This window comes from Typopeltis vanoorti, chromosome 15 (assembly GCF_054136105.1).
Source record: "Typopeltis vanoorti isolate ZY-2024b chromosome 15, IOZ_Tvanoo_1.0, whole genome shotgun sequence".
Lineage (NCBI taxonomy): Eukaryota > Metazoa > Arthropoda > Arachnida > Uropygi > Thelyphonidae > Typopeltis > Typopeltis vanoorti.
The window spans coordinates 62019123-62042948 of record NC_143563.1 but is presented as its reverse complement, the minus strand read 5'-3'; the positions used below and the strand labels follow the sequence as shown (position 1 = coordinate 62042948).

The 23826-nt window shown below is 34.4% G+C and overlaps 1 protein-coding gene across 1 annotated transcript in view; it reads right to left on the bottom strand.

The window, feature by feature from the left end:
• Positions 1-2316: 2316 nt before the first annotated feature.
• The window catches only part of LOC150098801 (potassium voltage-gated channel subfamily KQT member 1-like), a 388359-nt gene continuing 366849 nt past the window's right edge, over positions 2317-23826 (bottom strand). The window contains exons 10-13 of the mRNA XM_090404568.1: positions 8777-8850; positions 5834-5961; positions 4101-4197; positions 2317-3552 (exon numbers count right to left, since the gene is read on the bottom strand). Of these exons, the coding sequence (XP_090260694.1) occupies positions 2887-3552; positions 4101-4197; positions 5834-5961; positions 8777-8850 (965 nt within the window). The 3' untranslated portion in view covers positions 2317-2886. The remainder of the gene's footprint in view (positions 3553-4100; positions 4198-5833; positions 5962-8776; positions 8851-23826) is intronic.

Here is a 23826-nt window from a genome sequence, read left to right as displayed (position 1 = left end):
GTAAGAAATAAGTTTTAGGGTATTTTTTCTTCTTGGTTAGTTTGGTGCAATAGAGAAATAGATTAAATATGTCAAAATATCACTATTAAGGTTATACTGAATTAGGCCTAATTAACTTACAAAGTCTAAATACTCGTTAGAGTGTGTGTGGATAGTAAAAATGTGTAAATTTCCTTCAAGAGAGATGGCGCTAGTGTGCTAGGCACTTCGTATCGAAGCGATCTATCTTACCTTAATTTTCTATTGTGATGAATCTCGGAGGATCTAGCGAGTCTAGAATATATACTAGATATCTTGATCAAGTTGTATAGTTTTATGTACAATATGCACAATACATCTCTCTCTTTTGCATGCGGAGAGAAGAGACAATGCTGTTCCCTTACTTCAATGTGTGCCGGTGATAAGACAATAAACTAAGATATCAGCATTATTTTCAAAAATTCAATTATCAGCAGAAATCTTTGAAAACATAATATATACTAATTTGAAAAATATCGTTTTATTTCTTTTGCCTTAATTATAAGTACTTTTTTTTGTAATTGCATCTTATAATACATATTTATTTTGAACACCAAAATTTTAATATTATAATAAAATTTTATAAATTTAAAACTGGTTTCCTGTTTATTGATTTCCTCACTAGTTCCTCATCTAACACTAGTTCCTCATAAACACTACTTAACAAAGTTAAATAGTGTTTATTTAGATTAAGACTATTCAGATTTAATTATGTGACAAGTAAGGATTTGATGGATTTTGCTTGAATGAGTGAATAGCTTGATAATATTGAAGTCAAAAAGGGGTGAGGAATATATCCTATTATTCCTTCATTTTAGATGTGAACTGAATCTGTTATTTGGAGAGAAGTCTGGAAATGGTCCATCTATCATACCCGTTTTGTAAGAAGCGTTTTGGCTAACTCATCCTCATAGTTAACAAGAAGTTTGAAAATAATGTGAATCAGAATGAACGTATCTATTTCTGTTGCTTGTTTTATTGACGTGGATTTTTAATTTTTTAAATGATATATATATATATATATATATACATATATATATATATACATATATATATATATACAAATTATTTTTTATTAATTAAAAAGTTTGCATTTTAAAATCACTTTTTGCACTATAATATATATTTCATTTTTAGAACACCATAAGTTAAATATTGTAATTCAGATAGTTATATACATGAAGTACAAACGTTTTTCATATCATAGGAGTTGATAAGTCCTTTTTAGGACTTCCAGGGTAACAAATAGCAATGCAGAAGCCAGTGAAGTTTTAACTGAGGCTCGGCTATTGCCGTTACCCAGTCATGACTAGAGCTTTTAGCTCAATAACACCCCATCCACATAGATTTTCTTCATTCAGATGACGGGATAAAGAGTCAAGGACTCAGTCCAGCTCCCAGTTCTTCTTTTAAGAACTTTTTCACAGGCGCGTGAGGGAGAGATCGTTTTTCATAATTATTTTTATTATTCTTATTTCTCATAAAATAAGTAAGTTGTTTATTATTTCAATCCGAATTAAATCATTTGTTTATATTCTTATTCTTATTTCTCATAAAATAAGTTGTTTATTATTTCAATCCGAATTATTTGTTTATATATATATATATTGAAATTTATTTATATTTGAAAAATAAAAAATTAACTTATTTGAAAAAAATTTACTTCATCAAGATATTGATTAAGTATATATTATATATTTATATTAATTAAGAAATTTTTTCCAAAGCATTCCTCAGAATTTACTTATGAACATTTTACAGGCGTCTATGAAAAATCTTCCCAGCACACAATAGTAAATGGTAATTTTATGTTTTCAAAGATTGCTACTACAATATTACATTTCTAAAGACTTAGTTGTTCATTTATAAACTACACTTGTTGAACTAACTTGTGTTTCGTAATTCAATTTAGATGTAAAAAAGTGCATGTTCTCAAAACAGACTTTTAAGTACTATTTTTAAGTATTCTTGGTAGATTTTTTTCATAATAGCTGCACTCGCTACACAAGTACTCTCTAGTTCTGAATAATCCCATTTTTAAAAAGAATATTTCCATTCTTTTCTGTGACGTCAAAGTAATAGTCAATTTCTTGCTCTTTTTTTTTATTTTTTGTTCTTTTCTCCCACGTAGCAGATCTTATATTTATAATAGTAATATATAACTATATTTTGAAAAATAAATAGCCAGTTTTTCATATAAAATAAATAGCCATCAAAACAATGAACTGCAAAAAAAAAAAAAAAAAAAAAGCTCGTTGAGGAATAATACAAAACAATTCGAATAAACATCTTCTCTCCCTCGAATAGCTTTTTTGGGCACTCTTTGGATTAAGGGTTTATCGCCAGCTGATTTTTAGGAGGAAGGATGATACAAGGGAAGGTGGGAGGGGGGAAGAAAAAACAAAAGAACGCCATCATAGTTTTGATGCATCAAAATTAAACAAACAGGTAATTGGATGGAATGCTTAGCCATATGTTAAAAATGTCCGTTATCCTTACCATTTAAAAAGAAATATATATGTATATATATACAGATTTCTTGGAGTCACAGATTCCAAAAACAACTATACAACTTTCCATGAACCGGAAATGGAAAGTGATTTTGCTCCACAGTTGCACCGCATACTGTGACTTCCGGTTTATAAGCTTCATCCCCGGAAGTGAGCTCGTACGACTCCATCACCCGCACCCCGTCACAATTGAGTCTCTTGAAGTCTTGACTCTGTTGGGAAGTTGGAGATATATGTATATGTTTATAAGTATATAGACATATCCCCCGTGAGATTCTTTGTAACCGGAAGCTGGATATACTTCCGGGTTGGTTAGACACTGACGTCATTTTTTTTTTTTTTCCCGACGTGGATCGAACTACGCCTTGAGGTCTGTGACGGTAGGAGAACGCAGCAATGTTGCAGTTTCAGGAAGAACGACCGTGATGGTGCTCACCTCGTTATCCTCATCCGTGGTCACACCACTTTCGTTTTGGATAAGGTCTGAATCATCAATATTTTCCAGTGGAATTTGTTCACTGTCCCCTTCGCTAATCCCCAGCGATTCTACTTCGGTAGCGAGGGTACTCGTCTCCGAAGACGCGGCATCGACGGAATCAGCCGAAGAAAACGTGCCACCGTTTCTCGAATTCCGCACCGCCGACTCGGATTCTATCTTTATGCTCGGTGCCATGCCGTGTAGAGTTGTAGCCGATGGTGGAGTGTCGAGAGAGTGTCGGAGCGTTACCCTTTTCTTGAATCTTTGACTGAGATCGGAGTTGCCCCTGTGTATGGTGCGGTCGAAGCTCTTAGCTACGGGAGTGTTGGGTTCACTTGACTGCTTCTCTACCAATATGGACTTCGGTTTGTAGAGGACGTTTGAGACAGGGGTTGGTGGAGGGGGTGGTGGCGTTGGAGGAGCTAGGGATGCAGGACTCTGAGGAACAGGTGGTGATAAGGCCGAGTTGGTAAGAATCATCCATCGACTGCGATCTTCTATGTACATCTCCATCAGCTGGTCCAGTTTTCCCTCGATGTCTTCTACCTGCATGACACAGCAAGGAAAAGGAAGTTTATAAAGGCAGTTTGTCCAATTTTTATTTATTAATGTGTTTTAAATGTCTTTTGTCTGTCCATCTTAGGTATATAAATAGAGAACTGCTATAACTGTCTATCTCTGTACCATTGATACACTCAACCCAATTGTTTACTAGTTTTAGCCTGCTGAATGTATCATTTCAATTGTTTACTTGCCCGCTAAACATTAGAAAGAAACTTTGATGTGGCTTGTTTGTGGCTGTTTAGAAATAAATATGGAAAATTAATTGAGTCAGGAGACGAATACAATCCTGTTTGTTAAATGCTGCGCATTCTCTGGCCACTTTATATAGCGAAATGAAAAATATTAAAAGTTCTTAGAAATATTTATTCGTGTTTTAGACAATATTCAAGTCGAGTCATTTCGTATTGGGTCACAGAGGGCGTTGTAAAGCATAATGAGGTAATATGTTTTCGATTATGATTTAAGTGTATAAAGACTGAAATAAGAAATAATTGCATTTTATATGATTTCAGATAGTTCGTTTAACTTACCGCTCTCTCTACCTTTACTATTCTGGAAGCTAAACAAATCTTTGATTCGTAAACATCTTTAGCTTTGGAACCAGCTTTTCCAAGAATTTGGTCTAGTCTGGAAAAAAAAAAGAAGAAAAAATATTGTAGAAAAAAGAATTCCTAAACGCATTCAGTTTATTATATAAATATTTAATGAATCAGTTCATATTATTGGGGAGGGGGGATTCATTATTTAAGATTTTTTTGACATTCACACAATCTTCAATCAATTTTAAATTTCACTGTCTTAGAATGAAACACACTGATGTATATATTTCCCCCCTCGTCATACACGATACTATATTACCATATAATTAGGCAAACAGATATAGCCTAAATCGACTCTCAGTCTGCTTAACTGAAAATGGAAAGCAGAGAACTTTCTGATTTCGAATAAGGTGCGATCATGGGATGTCTCGGCAGCATACCCATTTATAACGCTGGTATCAGACTGCATCACTCACTGTTATTATCGCCCACTGGAGATATCACGATGCCAACTCTGTATCAAGCTAACAACAACGGATCAAAAGAGTCGTTGGTAAGAAAATCTTGGCATTTCTATGTGGCGCCGATGCAAGTTCAAAGTCAAAGTGGGTGAGGAGATTCAGGTTACTAAGAAGACAGTAAGTGAGGTGCTGCACTGTTTAAAGCAATATCGACTCTGACACAGATTACACTGATGTCAAGAACATCGTGACTGTTCCGTAGGATGTTGGAAGTGCGTAATACACAGCTACGAAACGACATTACACCCTTAACCAATCGGAGATGTTTTTCTGCTTTGGACTAAGTCCTTGGTTGTGGTGCTGGAAGAATGAGTATTTATTGATATTCCTAATACAGTTTAATGGAATAATTACAGCACAAAGAGAAACAATTAAACATCGAGTTTAATCGTTTCAATATTTCGTCTTTGTCACAGAGGCATCTTCGGAGACACACACACGAAATCACACAAGAAACAAATAGATGGAAGAAACAAAACTGGACTAAATGAAGACTAAAGTCCTATGAGGAGACACTCTCTATGGATGCTGTTGGCTACCCTTAGATGTTGGGTGGGAGGCCTAAGAATTAGTTTTCCAGATCTTTGGAACCATAGTTATTAAGATTAGGTCGGTTTTTTAAGTCTGTGGTGGATTCTAATAAGAGTCTTTCAAGTTTGTATTTGCTACGATGGACCATTTCCCCCCATCTCATTCTGTGCAAAGTATCCAAGGCTAGACCTGACTGACTATAGTTGCGGTGGCGGATGCATTTTTTTGTGTTCTTCTAAGCAGATTTTCTAGTTCTAAAGTAATATGATAAGGTGCAAGAACAAGGAACCTTGTAAACACCTGAAATAGAGAGAGGGAGGAAGCGGATCCCCAGGAGAACAGTGAGAAGGGAAGCTAGCTTCAAATGAGGTTTGAAAGCAGTGCAGAGATTATATTTCTTCAAAGTTCTGGCAATATTTTCTCAAGTGCCCCAGATATAGGGAAGTAATGGTCGTTGCTTTATCATCTATTAATTATTTAAATAAAATAAATTATTTAGATAAATTTAATTTATTTAAAATTATTCTAATATTATCCATATGAATACATTTTCAGAGAAATGGTGATTAACCAATCAGAAAGATTCAAGTTTCATAAAAGTATTGCGATAATCTCTTCGATTTTGTTTAAGGTATAAAAATATTTTGATATCTGTCGATTATCAAATCTCACCTAGACTGTAGATTCTTGACCCTACCCAGCAGGTCAACGTGTCCAGCAGAATACTGTTCTATCACATCTTTCACGTCGTAAGGTTTTAAGGCTTCCTTAAATTTCCTCCTTGCCACGAAATATTTGATCTGTAATACGTATATTTGGAAAAGTGAACGAAGGCTAAATAAACTTATTATTATTATTACAGTAATCATATCGATTGATCGCAAGTATTGAAATTTTATTTATTAAAGTGGTTGATATTTATTTATCAAAAACGAAAAATAACATAATATTTAAAGAAAAAATATATATATTCATGCTTTTTATATACTGACTGAGATCCGAGAATTAGAATAAATAATGAAATTTATTAAAACACGCATCATGTTTCATTGGGGTGGTCGACTTCTTCAGGCGCGATAGAACACACAAAGTCAATAAAAAACACTGTAAAGAAACATTGAATCACCATAAATTATAAAATCGACTATAAACTACAGTTATTTTGAACGGGAGATAAACTGGACAACAGCTTCAAACTTTCATATGTGCCACGACGAGGTAGAACGCCGCATAACCGAGTCTACAGAGATTGTCATGGACCCTCTTCATATAAACAGTAACCACAGCTATAATTTGCCTGACTCTGTTAGCTCTGCTGTCAGATATTGGCGCACTCGTGAAATCACACGCGCACAGGTTTCTAGCAATAGAACTTTAACACGGAGTGTAGCTCCAGTTCGAAATAACTGCAGTTTATAGTCGATTTTATAATTTATGGTTTTAGAGTGACTCAATGTTTCTTTACAGTGTTTTTTATTGGCTTTCTATGTTCTATCACGCCTGAAGAAGTCGGCACCCCCGATGAAACATGATGCGTATTTTAATAAATTTCATTATTTATTCTAATTCTCGGTATATCCCAATTCCGAGTGAACACTACAAGTCATGAAATGTTCTTTTTCTTCTTCTTCTTCTTCTTCAACCTTCTGGTTCTGTCCACTGCTGGACGAAGGTCTCCCCCATGATTTTCCAGTTCCCTCGGTTTTCTGCCTCTCCCATCCATCTCACTCCTGCAATTTGTTCCAGTTCATCCCTCCACCTTCTTCTCGGTCTTCCTCTTTGTCTTGCTCCGTCCATTGGTCTCCACTCTGTTGTTTTTCTAGTCCATCTCCCGTCACTGCATCTGGCAATATGGCCAGCATCTCCACTTAGCCTGTTTAATGTATTTCACAATATTCATGACACCTGTTTGAGATCTTATCCAGATATTTGTCTTCCTATCTGTTAATGTTATTTTTAGCATACTTCTTTCCATGCGATGTTGTGTTGTTCTCAGTTTTTGTTTAGGGCTTCTGTTAAAGTCCATGTTTCTCCTCCTTATGTTAGGACAGGAAGTATGCACTGGTCGAAAGCTTTCCTTTTTAGACTCATAGGAATGTCACTTCTGAATATGTCTCTCATTTTCCCATAAGCCATCCATCCAAGGTGAATTCTTCGTTCAATCTCTTTTCTTTGGCACTCCTAAAAGGAAAACAATTGGCCCAAATATACATATGAAGTAACTTGTTCTATTTCATGGTTTTCAACTTTGATAGTTCTATGGTTTATGTATTTATTCACTATTATTTTTGTTTTTTCTCTATTTATTTTTAATCCAATTTCTCTGGAGGCTTCGTTTAGCTGATTTAGCCTTTCTTTAAGATTATCTGCTATCAGGACAATATCATTTGCAAATTTCAGATGATGCAGCCTTTCTCGATTTATGTTTATTCCTTTTGTTTCCCAATCAAGGCTTCTAAAGACTTCCTCTAGTGCAGCTGTAAATAATTTGGGAGATATGGTGTCGCCTTGCTGGATGCCTTTTGGTATTGGGAACTCTTCACTGTTTTTATATAATTTAATTACAGAAGTTGCATTATTGTAAATATGTTTTAGTGTTTCAATATATGGTTTCTCAGTTCCCTGGGTTTCAAGTGCTTTTAGTGTTGCAGATGTTTTAACTGAATCAAATGCTTTTTCATAGTCTATATAGGCTATGAAAGGGTTTATTGTATTCAATTGATTTTTCAATGAGCTGTCTTAATGTGTGAATATGATCCAAAGTATTGTAATTCTTCCTAAATCCAGCTTGTTCACAGGATTGCATTCCCTCTAGTTTAGATTTTATTCTATTATTTATAATTTTTGTGAAAACTTTATATATGGTGGGGAGTAGGCTTATAGGTCTGTAGTTTTTAATTTCTTCCTTATTGCTCTTTTTAAAAATTAATATTAGAAGTGAATTGTTCCAATTTTTCGGAGTTTTTCTCTGTTTTACGCAATTTAGGCATTGCTGAAGAGTTTACTCAACTATTTGATGACAGGGCTTCCTTCCAGTTTTAAGAAGTCTACCATAATTCCATCTTCTCCTGGGGCCTTGCCATTCTTCATTTCCACTTCACCTTGCAATCAGAGGCATCATGTTCTTCCTCACTTGAGTAATACATAGATGATTCTTGGATGTCCAGGTCTTTGTCTTCATAGAGTTCAGTATAAAATTCCTGAATTCTTTTGATTATTGCATCTCTATTTTTTATCAGTTCACCATTTTTTTCCTCTTACAGCATCTATTTCCTTTGTTCCAACTGATAATGTCCGTCTTTGGACCTTCCTATTACTACTATTTTCGAGTCAACACTACAAGTCATGAAATCATGAAATGCTCACCAACACATAAAACATATTTCATTTTATAAAATGTACATGCAAAATATTAAATACTGGATTTATATTCTACAATGAATTACTAATTTAAATTAAATTATTGTAAATTATTTTCTCTTTTAGAGTATATAATTATATTTGCAATGGGAAATTATAAAATTAATATATCAATAGTTTCTTATTAAGAAATTTTAAGATTAACTACGAACAGCCATACAGTTTTTAATATGAAAATAATTAACGATAACTTACTTTTCTAAGTGCCCTGATAGCATTTTTGTGTTGTTTTGTTAGTACTGTTAGCCTAGGCTCCTCTGTGTCTTCGTCTGAAAATACAGATAAAAATGTACGTAATTAATGCAGGCATCACCAGTTGCTCGTCCTTGAAGTGTAAATTTAAAACAAAGGTGGTAACCATGATGAATGGAAAATCGTCCCACGGAATATTTCATACAGCGCAAGGATAAAAATTGAACTCGGTCGAATTGTAGAGATCTCCGTTGAAAGTCACGATCCACGTCTTTGTGAGTTATGCCACCTAGTGTCCATTTCCGAATTTAGGAGAAGAATAATTATTTCGGTTTTATATTGGAAGAATCAATTGTGACTGAGATATCCCAAAGCAATACTCTTATAAAAAAATAATTTCAAGTTTACCCTATTGAAAAGAGACAAACAGTGCTTCGAGGTGGGATAAGGTTGTATGGATAATTAGATATCTCATATGATGCATTGAATGGTAACTTACAAAATAATGAACGCAAAATAAAACTTACCTATAATATTGTACTAGATGTACAGTATAGTGATTATACTTATACTATTTTATACAAAATATTCTGATGTAGTTATTGTTTATAAACGAATTCAAGAAGTAAGATAGAACCTCATGAATGTCCTATGATGAAATTACTTAAGTCTTATGCTTGATATGAATGACGTCATATGTTGATATAACATTTTGTTTTGACTAGATGGGCGAAGCAAAAATGCTTTTCATCTTCCCCGTTATCTGTAGAGGACAGCGTAGGGATACGGTGTTATTAAGCTATTAGAGCTCTGATCATGGCAAGACAACAGCAATAGCCGAGCCTCAGTTAGAACTTCATTGGCTACAGCATTGCCATCCATTACCATCCCTGGGTACTCATTTTAGTCTCCTCGTACGACATGCATGGGATACAGTGGGACTATTCTTATCCTGGCCAAAGCTGATAAGAACAGATACTACACCTTGATCTTAGCCAAAAACATATTCCTTATAAGGACTGGCTTAAAGGGGCGAAGCAAAAATACTTTTCATCTTCCCAGTTATCTGTAGAGGACAGTGTAGGGATAAGGTGTTATTGAGCTATAAAGCTCTGATCATGGCAGGAGGGTAACAGCAATAGCCGAGCCTCAGTTAGAACTTCATTGGCTACAGCATTGTCACCCATTACCCTTCAAGGGTATTGATCACCGTATCTCACGGTCGATCCTCCTCACCTAAAACCTCCTCCAAAAACATATTATATTATAGTCCTTATAAGGACTGGCTTAAAGGGCCGAAGCAAAAATGCTTTTTATCTTCCCCGTTATCTGTAGAGGACAGCGTAGGGATAAGGTGTTATTGAGCTATTAAAGCTCTGATCATGGCAAGAAGGTAACAGCAATAGCCGAGCCTCAGTTAGAACATCATTGGCTACAGCATTGCCATTCATTACCCTCCAAGGGTATTAATCACCGCATCTCGCGGTCGATTTTTCGTCTACTCTCCAAAAACACATGATCTCACTGAAATTTATTTTTAGTTAATTTAATTGTGATAGAAATTGGTGTAGGAGCTATTTTAAATGTTTTAGTCAAAACTAAATGTTTTTCCTTTAATTTTTTCTTTTTTTCCTCTGACAACATTTGTGCTTAAATATATTATAATAAATATATATATTTTAAAATGTGCATTAAAATATGTGATGCATAGTTCAAAAATTCCCTAAATTAATTATGAATGAGAAAAAGTGCATAATCTACATACTACATGAATTCAAGCCCTTTGTCAATTTCATTAGCCTTTCGAAAAAAATTCAGATTAAAAACGAACCTTGCAATTATGACTGAATAAGAAGTGAATGTATCTTAAAGAAGAAATAGTGATCACATAAACATTCTTAGGCAAAAGAAAAAAGAAAACAAACAACAGGCGCCATAAAAATTTATAGAAAAATCGTCAAAGTATATTTTAAAGTGGGATCCTGCCGAGTGCTTTTGTTTTTTGCAAAATACAGCGTGCTACTAAATTTAAAAGCATCGAATTCAGCCAAGTGTGTGTGAAAAAAGAAGTGAAAAAAACAGGCGAAAAAGGAAGAAGAGAAAACTTAAGCAATCAAGTGCTGAGCAATAATGAGAGAAAAAGATGTGCCTGTTATAAGAATTTTTTTTAAAAAAAGAGTTCCCATTGTGGGCTAGCTTACCGCAAGAGGGACTGTCTCGCCGACCCCTGTGAAAGAAACTGCTACAGAAACTTCCCCTTCGTGAGCCTGTTCTTGGAAAAATATACAGTTGTTAGGGAAGTTTTATTTATTTATTTTTTCATGTCAGTGTATTTTATTCACTACTGGAAAAGAAAGAAGGAAGGAATTGAGGAAGAAGGCTAAAAATGACACATTCAGTTATGATTCTCATAATCAAATGATCCGAAACTAAGTTTCCCAGAGTAGCATATAGAGGGCGCAATGTGCAACCGAGCTATCGAAATGCTAAATTACATTTCATATTTTTACTTTTCATTTTAACATACCCAACTAATGTTTTTTGCTATTTAATTTTTAAACTTTTCTAGTATTTTAAGCGGAATTAATAGCGTAATTGTATTTTGTTAATATCATCAAATTATTATTTTCTGTAATAGAATTTAATACATTTTAAGAAGCAGTTTGCAGTAAATAGTTCATAGGATTTCTATTATTACTATTTCCTTAAAAATTGTATGTGCAATATATTAATTAAAATAAATAAATACAACTAAATACATAAGCATAAACGTACAACTATCATAATAAATTCTTTCTCCTAAAAGCGATTTCTCCAATCACATTTATGAATACGAATTCATGTGGCAATATTTCCCGGAAACACTTAGAGATCGTCCTCGAAATTTGTGAATAAGCTTTTTAATAATTGCCATTGGTATGAATATTTATAAGTAGCGACATCTAGTTGTGCTTTAGCGCACTACTTAAACATAATGAGAATGTCAAAGAATATATATATATATATGTGTGTGTGTGTGTGTGTGTGTGTGTGTGTGTGTGTGTGTGTGTGTGTGTGTGTAGCTTTTGTTCACTTCTTATAACATCTTTAAAACTTGATTTAATGGAAAAAACATTAAGTTTCAATTTTCTATTCTTTTGATATTTATGAGCACTTACTAGCTTTATGTAGTAAAAAACTGTTAATCCATTGCGAAAAAGCAATTCAATATTATGTTTTCACTCTTTTTTTTTTTTTATATGTATATCAGTATATAATCAGCATGACTCCACTTAATAGCTTCCTCCACACATATATATGCATAGTAAGATGGACGAAATAAAATGAGTTGCTTAGCAGGTTTAAGGATAAAATTTTCACGATTATCCATCACTATGTTGTTGAAGATTTGAAAAATTTACAACCATGCAACCAATAATAAATAGAAACATAATTTTATTAACTTCCTTAAATGTAACATCACTGATAATAGTTTAGTATAATTTCAATAGATAAAAAAACACTTAATGGAGCATTGGTTAGTAGTGTTAGCTTTAAATACCACATCAGGATGGATCAGCTTTCGCAACTTGCTTTCCTTACTCCTCTATCCCCAACCCAAAGAGGTACATACTCCTCCACTAGATCCAGACCTAGTGGACGTATTTCCTTTCATGATATTAACGCGTTTATTTAAGTGATCTTAACAAAATATCATGCAGTTTTAAAGATTTATCCAATGTTTACACTCGGCTTATTGTCAGATAAAAACTGCAAGAGATAAAAAATATGTGGATAAGGACTACAATGAGCTGCTGGTCTTAGCTACATATGACCTTCAATTTCAACTTTTTCTGACTCCAAGGGTGAAGCAAGATGCTTTTCATATTCCCCGCTGTCTGAATAGATACAGTGAAGAAAACGTTTACGAGCAATATGCTCGCACTGAGAGGGAAAGGGGATTATAGGTCATTTCTTGAAATTAGGATGGCTTAGGTCTTTTGTGTTTGTAGAGATCCGTTTCATCATAGTCAGCATCTTGATGCACCAGTGGATTGGGATGTGTAGACGTTTTTAGGAAATACTTTGCTGCAAGAGACTGAAGGAAGGAGTATATACAGAGAATGTCGGTGTCCTGATGAAATCGAACATCTCTGACAAACCATGGGGCGTTCAGAATCATAGGAAGGCACTTGTTTTGCACTGGCTGCAGTTTGAGGATATTAGTATCAGCGGTGTGGCTCCGTGCTGGCGAAGCATATGTAATTATAAGAAGAATCATCAGTTTGTAGAGGAGATGTTTGTTTCTGGTGTGTAATTTACTGTTTCTGTTTATTAGGGGATAGAGCTGGGCGATGGCTTTTGATGCCTTTGCACACGAGTCCTTGATGTGGTGGTTGAAGGTTTGTCGTTTGTCCAGCAGTACACCAAGGTATCTGACTTCTGTTTTCCAAGGAATTTTGGTGTTAAACAGGAAGATGTCCCCTGTAGGAGAAACTTTTCTTCTGGAGAGAGCACGGCTATGCTCTTCAAAGAGGTTGTAATCTCCAACTGGAGAACCATTTTTCTAATATTTGTAGGTTTTCTTGGAGTTTTTTGGTGACTAGGTGTGGGCGAAGAGATCTGGTTCGTAGAGGGCCAAGATAGATGACATTGGATTGTGTGGAATATCTGCCATAAATATCGAGAAGAGAGTTGGGGCCAATAATGATCCTTGCGGAACACCAGCCAGAATGGGGCGCTTGGTAGATATACCGTTGTTTATCTTGACCTGCATAAATCTGTTGTTAAAGTATGATTGGATCAACTGTACCATCTGTAGCGGGATGTTAAAGGCGATGAGCTTGTGGAGCAGACCATAATGCCACACCTTATCGAAGGCCTTGGCCATATCCAGAAAGACAGCTCCGGTAAGTTGATGCCAATTGTAACCTGCGGTAATATATTCAGTTAGTCTATGGATCTGTTGAGTGGTGCTATGATGTTCAGAGAATCCAAATTGTTCATTTGGGAGGATATTCAGCTTATTTACTATGGATTGGAGTCTGCTGAGGATGACCCTTTCGGCAATCTTTCCCAGTTTTGAAATCAGGCTAATGGGAAGATAATTTTGCGGTAGATGTGGGTCTTTGGCTGGTTTATGACTGCGGGTTATATAAGCAATTTTCGACGGGGAAGGGAAATATTGGAATCTAAACAGAGAAAACCAAAACAATGGATAATCGCAAAAGAACTGGTCAGATGTAAGTAAAAAAAAAATACTGGAACAAGTAATGAAATTTAAATACTTAGAAGTAACTAATCAGTGGAAATATAACACAGGATGAATAAAAACGAAGAACCCTCAAAAATTAAAAAAATGAATAAAAATAGCAAAATGTCTAAATTCAACGGTATGGGGCTTTAGTCCTTATAAGGACTGGCTTAAAGGGGCGAAGCAAGAATGCTTTTCATCTTCCCCGTTATCTGTAGAGGACAGTGTAGGGATAAGGTGTTATTGAGCAATTAAAGCTCTGATCATGGCAGGAGAGTAACAGCAATAGCCGAGCCTCAGTTAGAACTTCATTCATTGGCTACAGCATTGCCATCCATTACCCTCCAAGGGTATTGGATTGAATGAATCAATCACCGCATCTCACGGTCGATTGTTCCTGACGGTATGGGTCCTTATAGCCCTTATAAGGACTGGCTTAAAGGGGCGAAGCAAGAATGCTTTTCATATTCCCCGTTATCTGTAGCGGACAGTGTAGGGATAAGGTTATTGAGCTTTATTGAAGCTCTGATCATGGCAGGAGGGTAACAGCAATAGCTGAGCCTCAGTTAGAGCTTCATTAGCTACAGCATTGCTATCCATTACCCTCCAAGGGTATTGGATGGAATGAATCAATCACCGCATCTCACGGTCCCAATTCATGTTCCACGGTATGGGTCTCATTCTATTATATATTTATATATATAGATTACCTAGTAAAATAAATGGTGGTTTTAAATATTGGAAGTAAATTTCAAATATTTTTTTAGAAATTAAAAAATTTCTATTAAATATTATTTAATTTTATATTTAAAATATCAAATTATTTCTAAAAATAAAGGTAAAAATCAATTTCAATTTCAGGCAGAACCGGAACCCGTAAACTGACAGAAGGGTAAAAAAAGAGTATTTACATAATGACGAGTTACGAATACACATTTTACAAATCGGATATGTACAAGTGAACGCTTTTAATTTGTGTATTAAAAATTGAACCTGAATTTTTTTATAAAAGAATGACGGTATGTCTCAGGGCCTAGTTAAAGGGAAAACCATGAAGCTAAAACATATTCAGAATATAAATATTATTATTCTACTTCTTAACAAACTTGCATAGGAGGCAAGAGCACTATGAAAGCACAAGAGCACCATCAAAGCACTATGTAATTATAGTACGCCCACACGTTTGTACAGCTTCGCTTGTCTTGGTGCCAAGAATAGTCGATTCATGCTGAAGGCGAGAAAGAAATGAAGGAAGTACGAATCGGTCGACAACACGCGAAATCACGTGCTTTATAGACAAAATTTCCCAACTGTTATACAAACAAAATAGTTACCACTTTAAAATCTACAATGATCATTAAAGAGTAACCAGATTGATTACGCTATTATCGGAATGGATTCTCCTTTTTGTGACATGCGCAGAAGTGTCTCGAATCTGTGGGCGTACTATAGCAGACGACATCAATTTTGGCGGTGAAAATTTGGAACATTGTGTACATGGAAGTAGTGTAGTATGCCATTAAAAATAACTTTGTAAAATGTTTTAAATCGGTAACTAAATTATTTCATTCTGGTGAGTGATTTTTTAAAATAGTTAGCCATAAAAATGTATAGATTAAAAAAAATTAAAATCTGTAACATTTATTTTTAAGATGAATATAGGCGCACTAATCGAATTTGGGTACCGAAAAAAAAATGACGCACTAATCGGGGGGGGGGGGGGCATTAATCGAGGGATTACCGTATTTCTTCTGGTTTATGAAGCTAACCCCCGTTGTAGTCCGGGAAAATGAACACAACGTTGCAGTGCATTCTGGGTAATTTGTTGCCTATATAGCAACAGAGTATGGTTGGTTCTCTGAAAACAATTCCGTTAAGTGTAACACAGCCACGTTGAACATGATATAGAAAATACTGAATACAAATCCATATTAATCCATGGAGGAATATTCCATTACTAATAAGGTGAACCATATTTTAATTGAAATTGAATATCTGTGATTCAACTTTTCAGCGCCATGATTTTTTTTTTCATTAATTATATAAGAACTTTTACTTGCGTCTAAGGATTAAAACTTATGAAACGCTGATTTATGGTTCGCTATCGTTTATCCGAGCATGTGTGCGTGTGTTCGGATTTTACGATGTTATTATTATCAGTTTCATAATAACAATATAGTTTGTTTTTAATTACTAATTTTTAGCACTATTTTCCAATACACGAACTTCGTTATTATTATTATTATTATTATTATTATTATTATTATTATTATTATTAAGAACAATGAATCCTTAAGAACAAAATTTGAAATTATTTTCAAAACTATATCACGGAGATCTTAAATCTGGGTGAACATATGCAGTCAGAAAATATAAATTTCAAGGTCTTGGACTATTTTTAGAAATGGACAGATTTCCATCAAAAACCGACGTCACCATCATACACACAAACATAAGAAGCATAAAGAAACACTGGCTTACACTGATAGCACTGCTCAACTACACCTTGACAAACATAGACGCAGGGCCGGTCCGAGAGTATCTGATGCCCCTAGGCAAAGAAAATTTAGGCGTCCCTATACATTGTCGTTCGCTATATATTTTGTCATACTCACACAAGCATAACGTAGACCTACACATGTGGATATTTATAAAAATAATAGCATTATGAACGTTAAAAAAATTATTAATCCAAACCAATACGTTTGTATACATACGTGATTACTCCTAATATCTTTATAGCAAGAAAATTATTATATTTTAAATACAAAAATTATGAAAAATTAATCTTTCGGGCTTTTGCTTTGGCAAAGTTTTGAATTAATTCATCTATATTGATTGTAGATGCAATTTCATGCTCTATAGATATTATTGATAGACCAGTGAGTCGTCATCGTAGAGCGAGTGTAAGTTTTTGTAAGTTTTAATTTCGAGAAACTCCTTTTTGAACTTGCTGCCGATACTGGCAATGTTGAAAATATTCTCAGAGCAATAAACACATTTGGAACAGCATTTTCTGAATTATTTTTGCATATGTATGACAGGACATCTAATGAGGAAGTATTTTCTGAAATTCGGCTTGCTATTATTTGTAATTCACTACATAAATCTGTTCCATCAATATCTCTCCCTAGATATTTCCCCCCCCCTAGACTGAATCGCCCCCTAGCGATTCGCCTAATGATAAAAACGGCCCTGCATAGACGTACTAATACTGACCGAAGGATGTATTATAAACGACAGAGAAACTTACTCATATAACATTAATAACTACCAGCCTACAACTTATGTAGACCAAAAAAAAAGGAGGTGGCATTTATCAAAGAAAAATACAACGTGGCGAAAAACAAACTCGTTTCGAACATACGGAAACATTAGTATTGAAAATCACAAATAACGACAAACATTGTGTCAAATACACTTCTCTCTCCCCCCCCACCCCTCTCCCAACACCGCAAAACACGACAAAACTCGATCACATCAAAGAGCATTGTCGACAACCTCATAAAAAATACAAACTGGAATTGCTTACTGACCAACTTCCAACTAATGTTCAGAGAAGTATAAAAAATGAAACAAAGCGTACACAAACGAGGTTACAAACTGACAATAATCCACGGATAAATGGCGACATTCTAAATAGTATTAGCGTAAAGGAAAATCTATGGAAAAGACTAAAAAAAAGTCGCCCAATAACACTCATCTACAAACATTATATAAAATCACAAGGAATCAACTAACAACAAAAATTCGTAGGGCAAACAGACATCAAAATATGAAGCAAATACTTAACGAATTACTAACTAGAAAAAAGAAAACTTCAACAAGATTTTATTGTTGAAGCTTGGTCAGGATACGAACCAAAAGGAACTAGCAGACCTATTCAACTACTCCTTCACAAACAACATCACACAACTCAAAAAAGACAATCTACCAACGATCAACAAAAAAATTACCAACACAAAGTCAACAGCAAACCATTTATTTTCGACCAGTGACAAAACAGGAACTGGAGGAAGAGCTCTTACATCTAAAAACAAAGACCACTCCAGAAATAAACAAAATTAGGTTCACAGACCCTTTAACACACTTTGAACAAATAAATCCAATACTTCTGAGACGCGTGAACATAATATTCGACACTGGTATTATTCCACAACAGCTAAAAACTGCGATAATTACGCCAGTTTACAAACATGGCAGAAGAAACGATACACAGACAGACCAATAGCTAACCTAACAGCCATTTCAAAAATTCTACAAAAAATGACACACAATGACTACAGAACTATTTATAAAAGTACAACATTATCTCACAAAACCAATACGGCTTCCAGAAAGCAAAAAGCACTAGCACGTTATTAGAAGACATCGCCGACGCCATAACCATGGCTCTCGATAAAAACAAGTACGCTGTCCTTATACTTATTGAATTAACTAAAGCTTTTGATACACTTTAACATGATATACCGCTGACCAAACTACATTCAGTCGGAATAAGAGGAACACTGCATGCATGGTTCAGGAACTACCTCTCAAACAGAACACAAGTAATACTCAATAATTCACTAACAAATAACAAAAATAGGTAAGCATTACAGCCGGGCTATACAGATAAAACACGGAGCCCCACATATTATCACTTACCTGTTCAACATATACATTAACGACGTTCACAACTTGGCCAGACGAAGTCAAATATATCAATACGCAGATGATACAACGCTACAAGCAGTCCACAAAGACATCAACACCGCTCTTTCCATAGCACAACAAGACCTAAATGAAATCACAAACTTACTTCTACCAAAACTCAATTATAGCAACGAAACCCAGATGTTGATAATACACAACCCAAGAATCATGCGTCCCGCACCACTATCGATACACTGTCACACATACCTCTGTGAAAAAAATAGCTGCCAATGTCCCGAAATCACATCCATAACACCTTGGTCTTTACATAGATTGCCGCATATATATAAATGGACAAAACATATAGAATAACTACATACTAAACTCCGCATCATCGCATTTCCAAGCAAAAGGCACGATTCCATATAATGTAATAAACTCCTATATCACGGTATTTGCGAATCGCTACTCAGGTACGGTATAACAGTCTATGCACACATGTCATACCGCCATCTAGCGAAAATAGAAACATTACATCGGAAAATTATCCAACAGTGATTTGGAGAGCTTACATACAATAGCGAGAATCAAAATGCTTTTTTTTTGCGATTCGCAAAATCCTGAGCATTAAAAACTGAAGCACTACATAATGTTACTAAGGAATTATTTCAAAATCACCTATCGTAACAACAGAGACACGTACCGCATAACACTACCCCCCCCCACAACTCTTTACAGTCCTAGATCCTTCAACAACTCATACAGTTGTTTTGTGAAATCAAATCCATACCCACACTACTCAACAACCTACCACCAAAATTAAACCACGCAGACAATTACAGAACACTAAAACACGAACTCTGGAAGCTATACCAACACAGTTAATATAAGCACACACACACCTATTTTCACTTCACAAACCCCCAGCATCCAACGCCTACATTCTTCATAAACATTAATAAACAATATAAATAGCGAAGGCTAATCTCACTGTCTTCATAAAAGATAACCCTAGCTTCGAAGTACTCGGGATTAGCATGGCTTAATCAACTAATCCTCATTATTCAATCCCTACAAATAACTTCCACGGCACAATTACCTTAACCGATAATTTTTACTCTCATTATTATATAACATTCAGCACTAAACCGAAAACATAATATGTGAGTAGTCTAAATGTAAATAGCTGTATGATAACGATAACACTTTGCCAAATTGAAACAAATATATTGAATTGTGTGCTGTAATAGTGTATACAATGTATAAATATTTAGCTAATTAAAATTTATATTCATATTGTGATTGTCTGTGGAAATACTAGTGGTGGTTGTTGGCGGTAGATGGCGTTGGTGTAGTTGCGGTCAGTTGGTGGATTGTGAGTGGTGGAAGAAGAGTTGTAGAGTAGATGCCCTCCCTCGATGAGTGTTTGGACTCCCTGGAGGTGACAAATAATAATAATAATAATAATAATAATAATATTTAAAAAAAAGTTTAATGTACTCTGCGTTTTGTGCAGAATTTTTGTACTCTACAGAAATATGATATGTTTCCTTGTACATATGCAAATACCCTGTACGATAATCCTGGCCATTGTCAAAAATATTATTATTACAGTTATTATTACTAATTACATGTATTAATTCTACTTACTCTAACAAAAAGATACTCAGCAATGACACTTTGTATTATAAAAAAAGTGCGACTATTCTGGAAGACCAATTTAATAACAATCGAGATTGTTATTAAAAATTGTTATTCTTTTACATATATCGATTATACCTATTGTAACAAAAACGTTTGCATTACAGTGTTGATTTTGTTTATACTTTTGTATACATGTAATTTCTTTGAATGAGAATAAATATTAAAAAAATTAGCGAACAGAAAATGTGATAGTAATACTTCAGTTGTATTTGTAAATATTCTGTATATGTGATGAGCCTAATAAACGTTTTCATTGTAAAGAAAAAAAAATTCAAACTGAAAAATGCAATAATATTATTTATCTTGTGAACTATCAACTGTAAACGTTTACTATATTATTATTAATAACAACACGTGAATTATGCTCTTTTATCAATGGCAAATTCTGCAAATCATAATTATATTAATTATTATCTCTATTGAACCCCAAAATCTTGAAAATTCGAGTTGTATTGTTGCTTAAAAATTTTAGTACATGCATGTCATTTATTTGAGGGATAATAAAAAAATTATTATTACTATTATTGTTATTATTAATACAAAATATGAAAATATCGGTGCACAATAAAAGTACATTTTATATTTTTTTTACTGAGATTATTCTCCATAAAATCATCAAGCGTTGATATATTATCGAGGATCGTTTTTTGTTCATTAAATTGATGAATATTGCATTTCGTGAAATGTACAATTTCTTTTTCTTAAAAGGCTAACCACAAGGCTATTCTGGTTCAAGACTTTTTTTTTTAATCATTGAATAATAAATTCAATAACTTTTCAATTTAAAATGACTTATCTCGTTATTTTTCTTATTATTCTACATAAGATTTTTTACGCTGCTAATTAATGTTAAACAAGACATATTAAGCAACAAACGAAAATCCGGCTGACATTATGCTATCGATAAATTGGAAAAAAATAAAAATTAACTAAATATATTTAGTTTATGAAATGCTAAAAAAATAATTAATATTAAATATTCTTAATTAAAAAAAATAATTGATATAACCTAGTACACCCATTAATTTCTCAGATATCTGTTTATTTAATAATTGTGATGGTTAGGTGGAGGAGGTCAAGAGTGTTAAATGGCAATGTTGTAGCCAGTGAAGTTTTAACTGAGGCTCGGCTATTGCCGTTACCCAGCCATGACTAGAGCTTTTTAGCTCAACAACACTCTTTCCACACAGATTTACTTCATTCAGATGACGGGATAAAGAGTCAAGGATTCAGTCCATCTCCCAGTTCTTTTAAGAACTTAAGAACTGGAGGAGGTCAAGGATCAACCGTGAGATGCGGTGATTAATACCCTTGGATGGCAATTGCCCTCCAAGGGTATATACCTTGTTAATATTAAATATTCTTAATTTAAAACAAATAATTGATATAACCTAGTCATCATCATCAGTTGCATCAGTCTTGGGACTGGTAGCTCAGCAGCAATTTCCTCCATTCCGCTCTGTCATTTGCTTTCCTCTTAACCTTCCGGTAACTCCTCAAATCCGTGCTGTCTTTGACTTGGTCAAGAAAGCTTTTCCTTGGTCTGCCTCTTCTTCTTTCCCCCTCTATTTTGCCTTCAGTTATTCTTTTCACAAGTCCATCATGACGAAGTATATGTCCAAACCACCTATCCTTTCTAATTTTGATCGATTTAATTAGAGTTCTTGTTTCGTTTATCTCTCTCTCAGGACTTGTTGGTGTGATTTTTTTTCTGTCCATTTTATTTTGTTCATGCGGCGCCAGCACCACATTTCAAAAGCCTCCAATCTTCTTACATATTTTCTGCCTAGAATCCAAATTTCCCATCCATACAGTGCAATGCTCCATATCAATGTCTTTACTAATTTTTTTTTTCAATTGTAGGTTGAGGTTTCTTGTTAAAATGTTTTTCATCTTAGAGAATTGGGCTTTTGCATTGTTTATTCTTGATCTTATGTCATCTCTTGTTCTGCCATCTTCTGTTATTAGGCTTCCTAAATATTTAAAGCTTTTCACTTGTTTTATTTGTTTCCCACTGATGTCTATACGCTCTATATCGATAGGGATTTTGCCTGTAATAACAAGGATTTTAGTCTTATCTGTGTTGATTTTCATTTTATATTTTTCAAGGTTATTATTTAATAATTCTAACATTGTTTTTAACGTTCTTCTGTTTTCTGCTACAAGGGCTATGTCATCAGCAAATCTTATACACATGACTTGCTCACCATTTATTTTTATGCCACTATTTATTTTATCTTTAGTTTCCTGAATGGCATTTCAATATATAAATTAAATAAAAGGGGTGAAAGTATACATCCTTGCCTTACTCCACTCCTTATATTTATTATTTTCTCCTTATCATTGATTTTAATCAGTCCATTTTGATTTTTGTAAATTTGATAAATTATTTTCCTATCCCTCAAACCTATGCCGATATTAGTTAGACAGTTTAGGAGTATTTGCTGGTTTAATTTATTAAATGCTTTCTCTAAATCAAGGAAGCAAATGTAAGTATTTTTACTAAGGTCTAATCTTCTCTCTATTATTGTTCTTCAGAGTATTGCCTCTCTTGTTCCTTTATTCTGAATCCAAATTGGTCTTCATCCAATAGACAATCTATTTTTGAATAAATTCTATTTTGAATAATTTTTAGCAGAATTTTGCTAACATGTGGTATTAAAGCTATTGTTCTAAATTGGCTGCATTTATTTGCGTTATTCTTTTTTGGTATTAGTATTATGGTTGATTTCATATACTCCTTTGGTATTTCTCCTCTATCATAGATTTGGGCTATTAATTGATAGAGCAAGGGTTTTGTCTCATCACCTAGATTTTGTAGCAATATAACCTAGTACACCCATTAATTTCTCAGATATCTGTTTATTTAATAATCGTGATGGTATTCTTATTATTAGGTAATGGATCGCAATGCTGTAGCCAATGAAGTTCTAACTGAGGCTCGGCTATTGCTGTTACCCTCCTGCCATGATCAGAGCTTTAATTAATTATTATTAGGTGGTTTGCCCGTGTGGTTGCCGGGATAAGAATAGCACCAATGTAGCTAATGCATGTCGTACGAGGCGACTAAAATTGGTACCCTTGGAGGGTAATGGATGGCAATGCTGTAGCCAATGAAGTTCTAACTGAGGCTCTGCTATTGCTGTTACCCTCTTGCCATGATCAGAGCTTTATTTATTTATAGCTCAATAACACCTTCTCCTTACACTGTCCTCTACAGACAACGGGGAATATGAAAAGCAATATTGCTTCGCCCCTTTAAGCCAGTCCTTATAAGGACTTATTATTAGGTGGAGAAGGTCAAGGAGCGATCGTGAGATGCGGTGATTAATACCCTTAGAGAGCAATGGATGGCAATGCTGTAGCTAATGAAGTTCTAACTGAGGCTCGGCTATTGCTTTTACCCTCCTGCCATGATCAGAGCTTTAATAGCTCAATAACACCTTATCCCTACACTGTCCTCTACAGATAACCGGGAAGA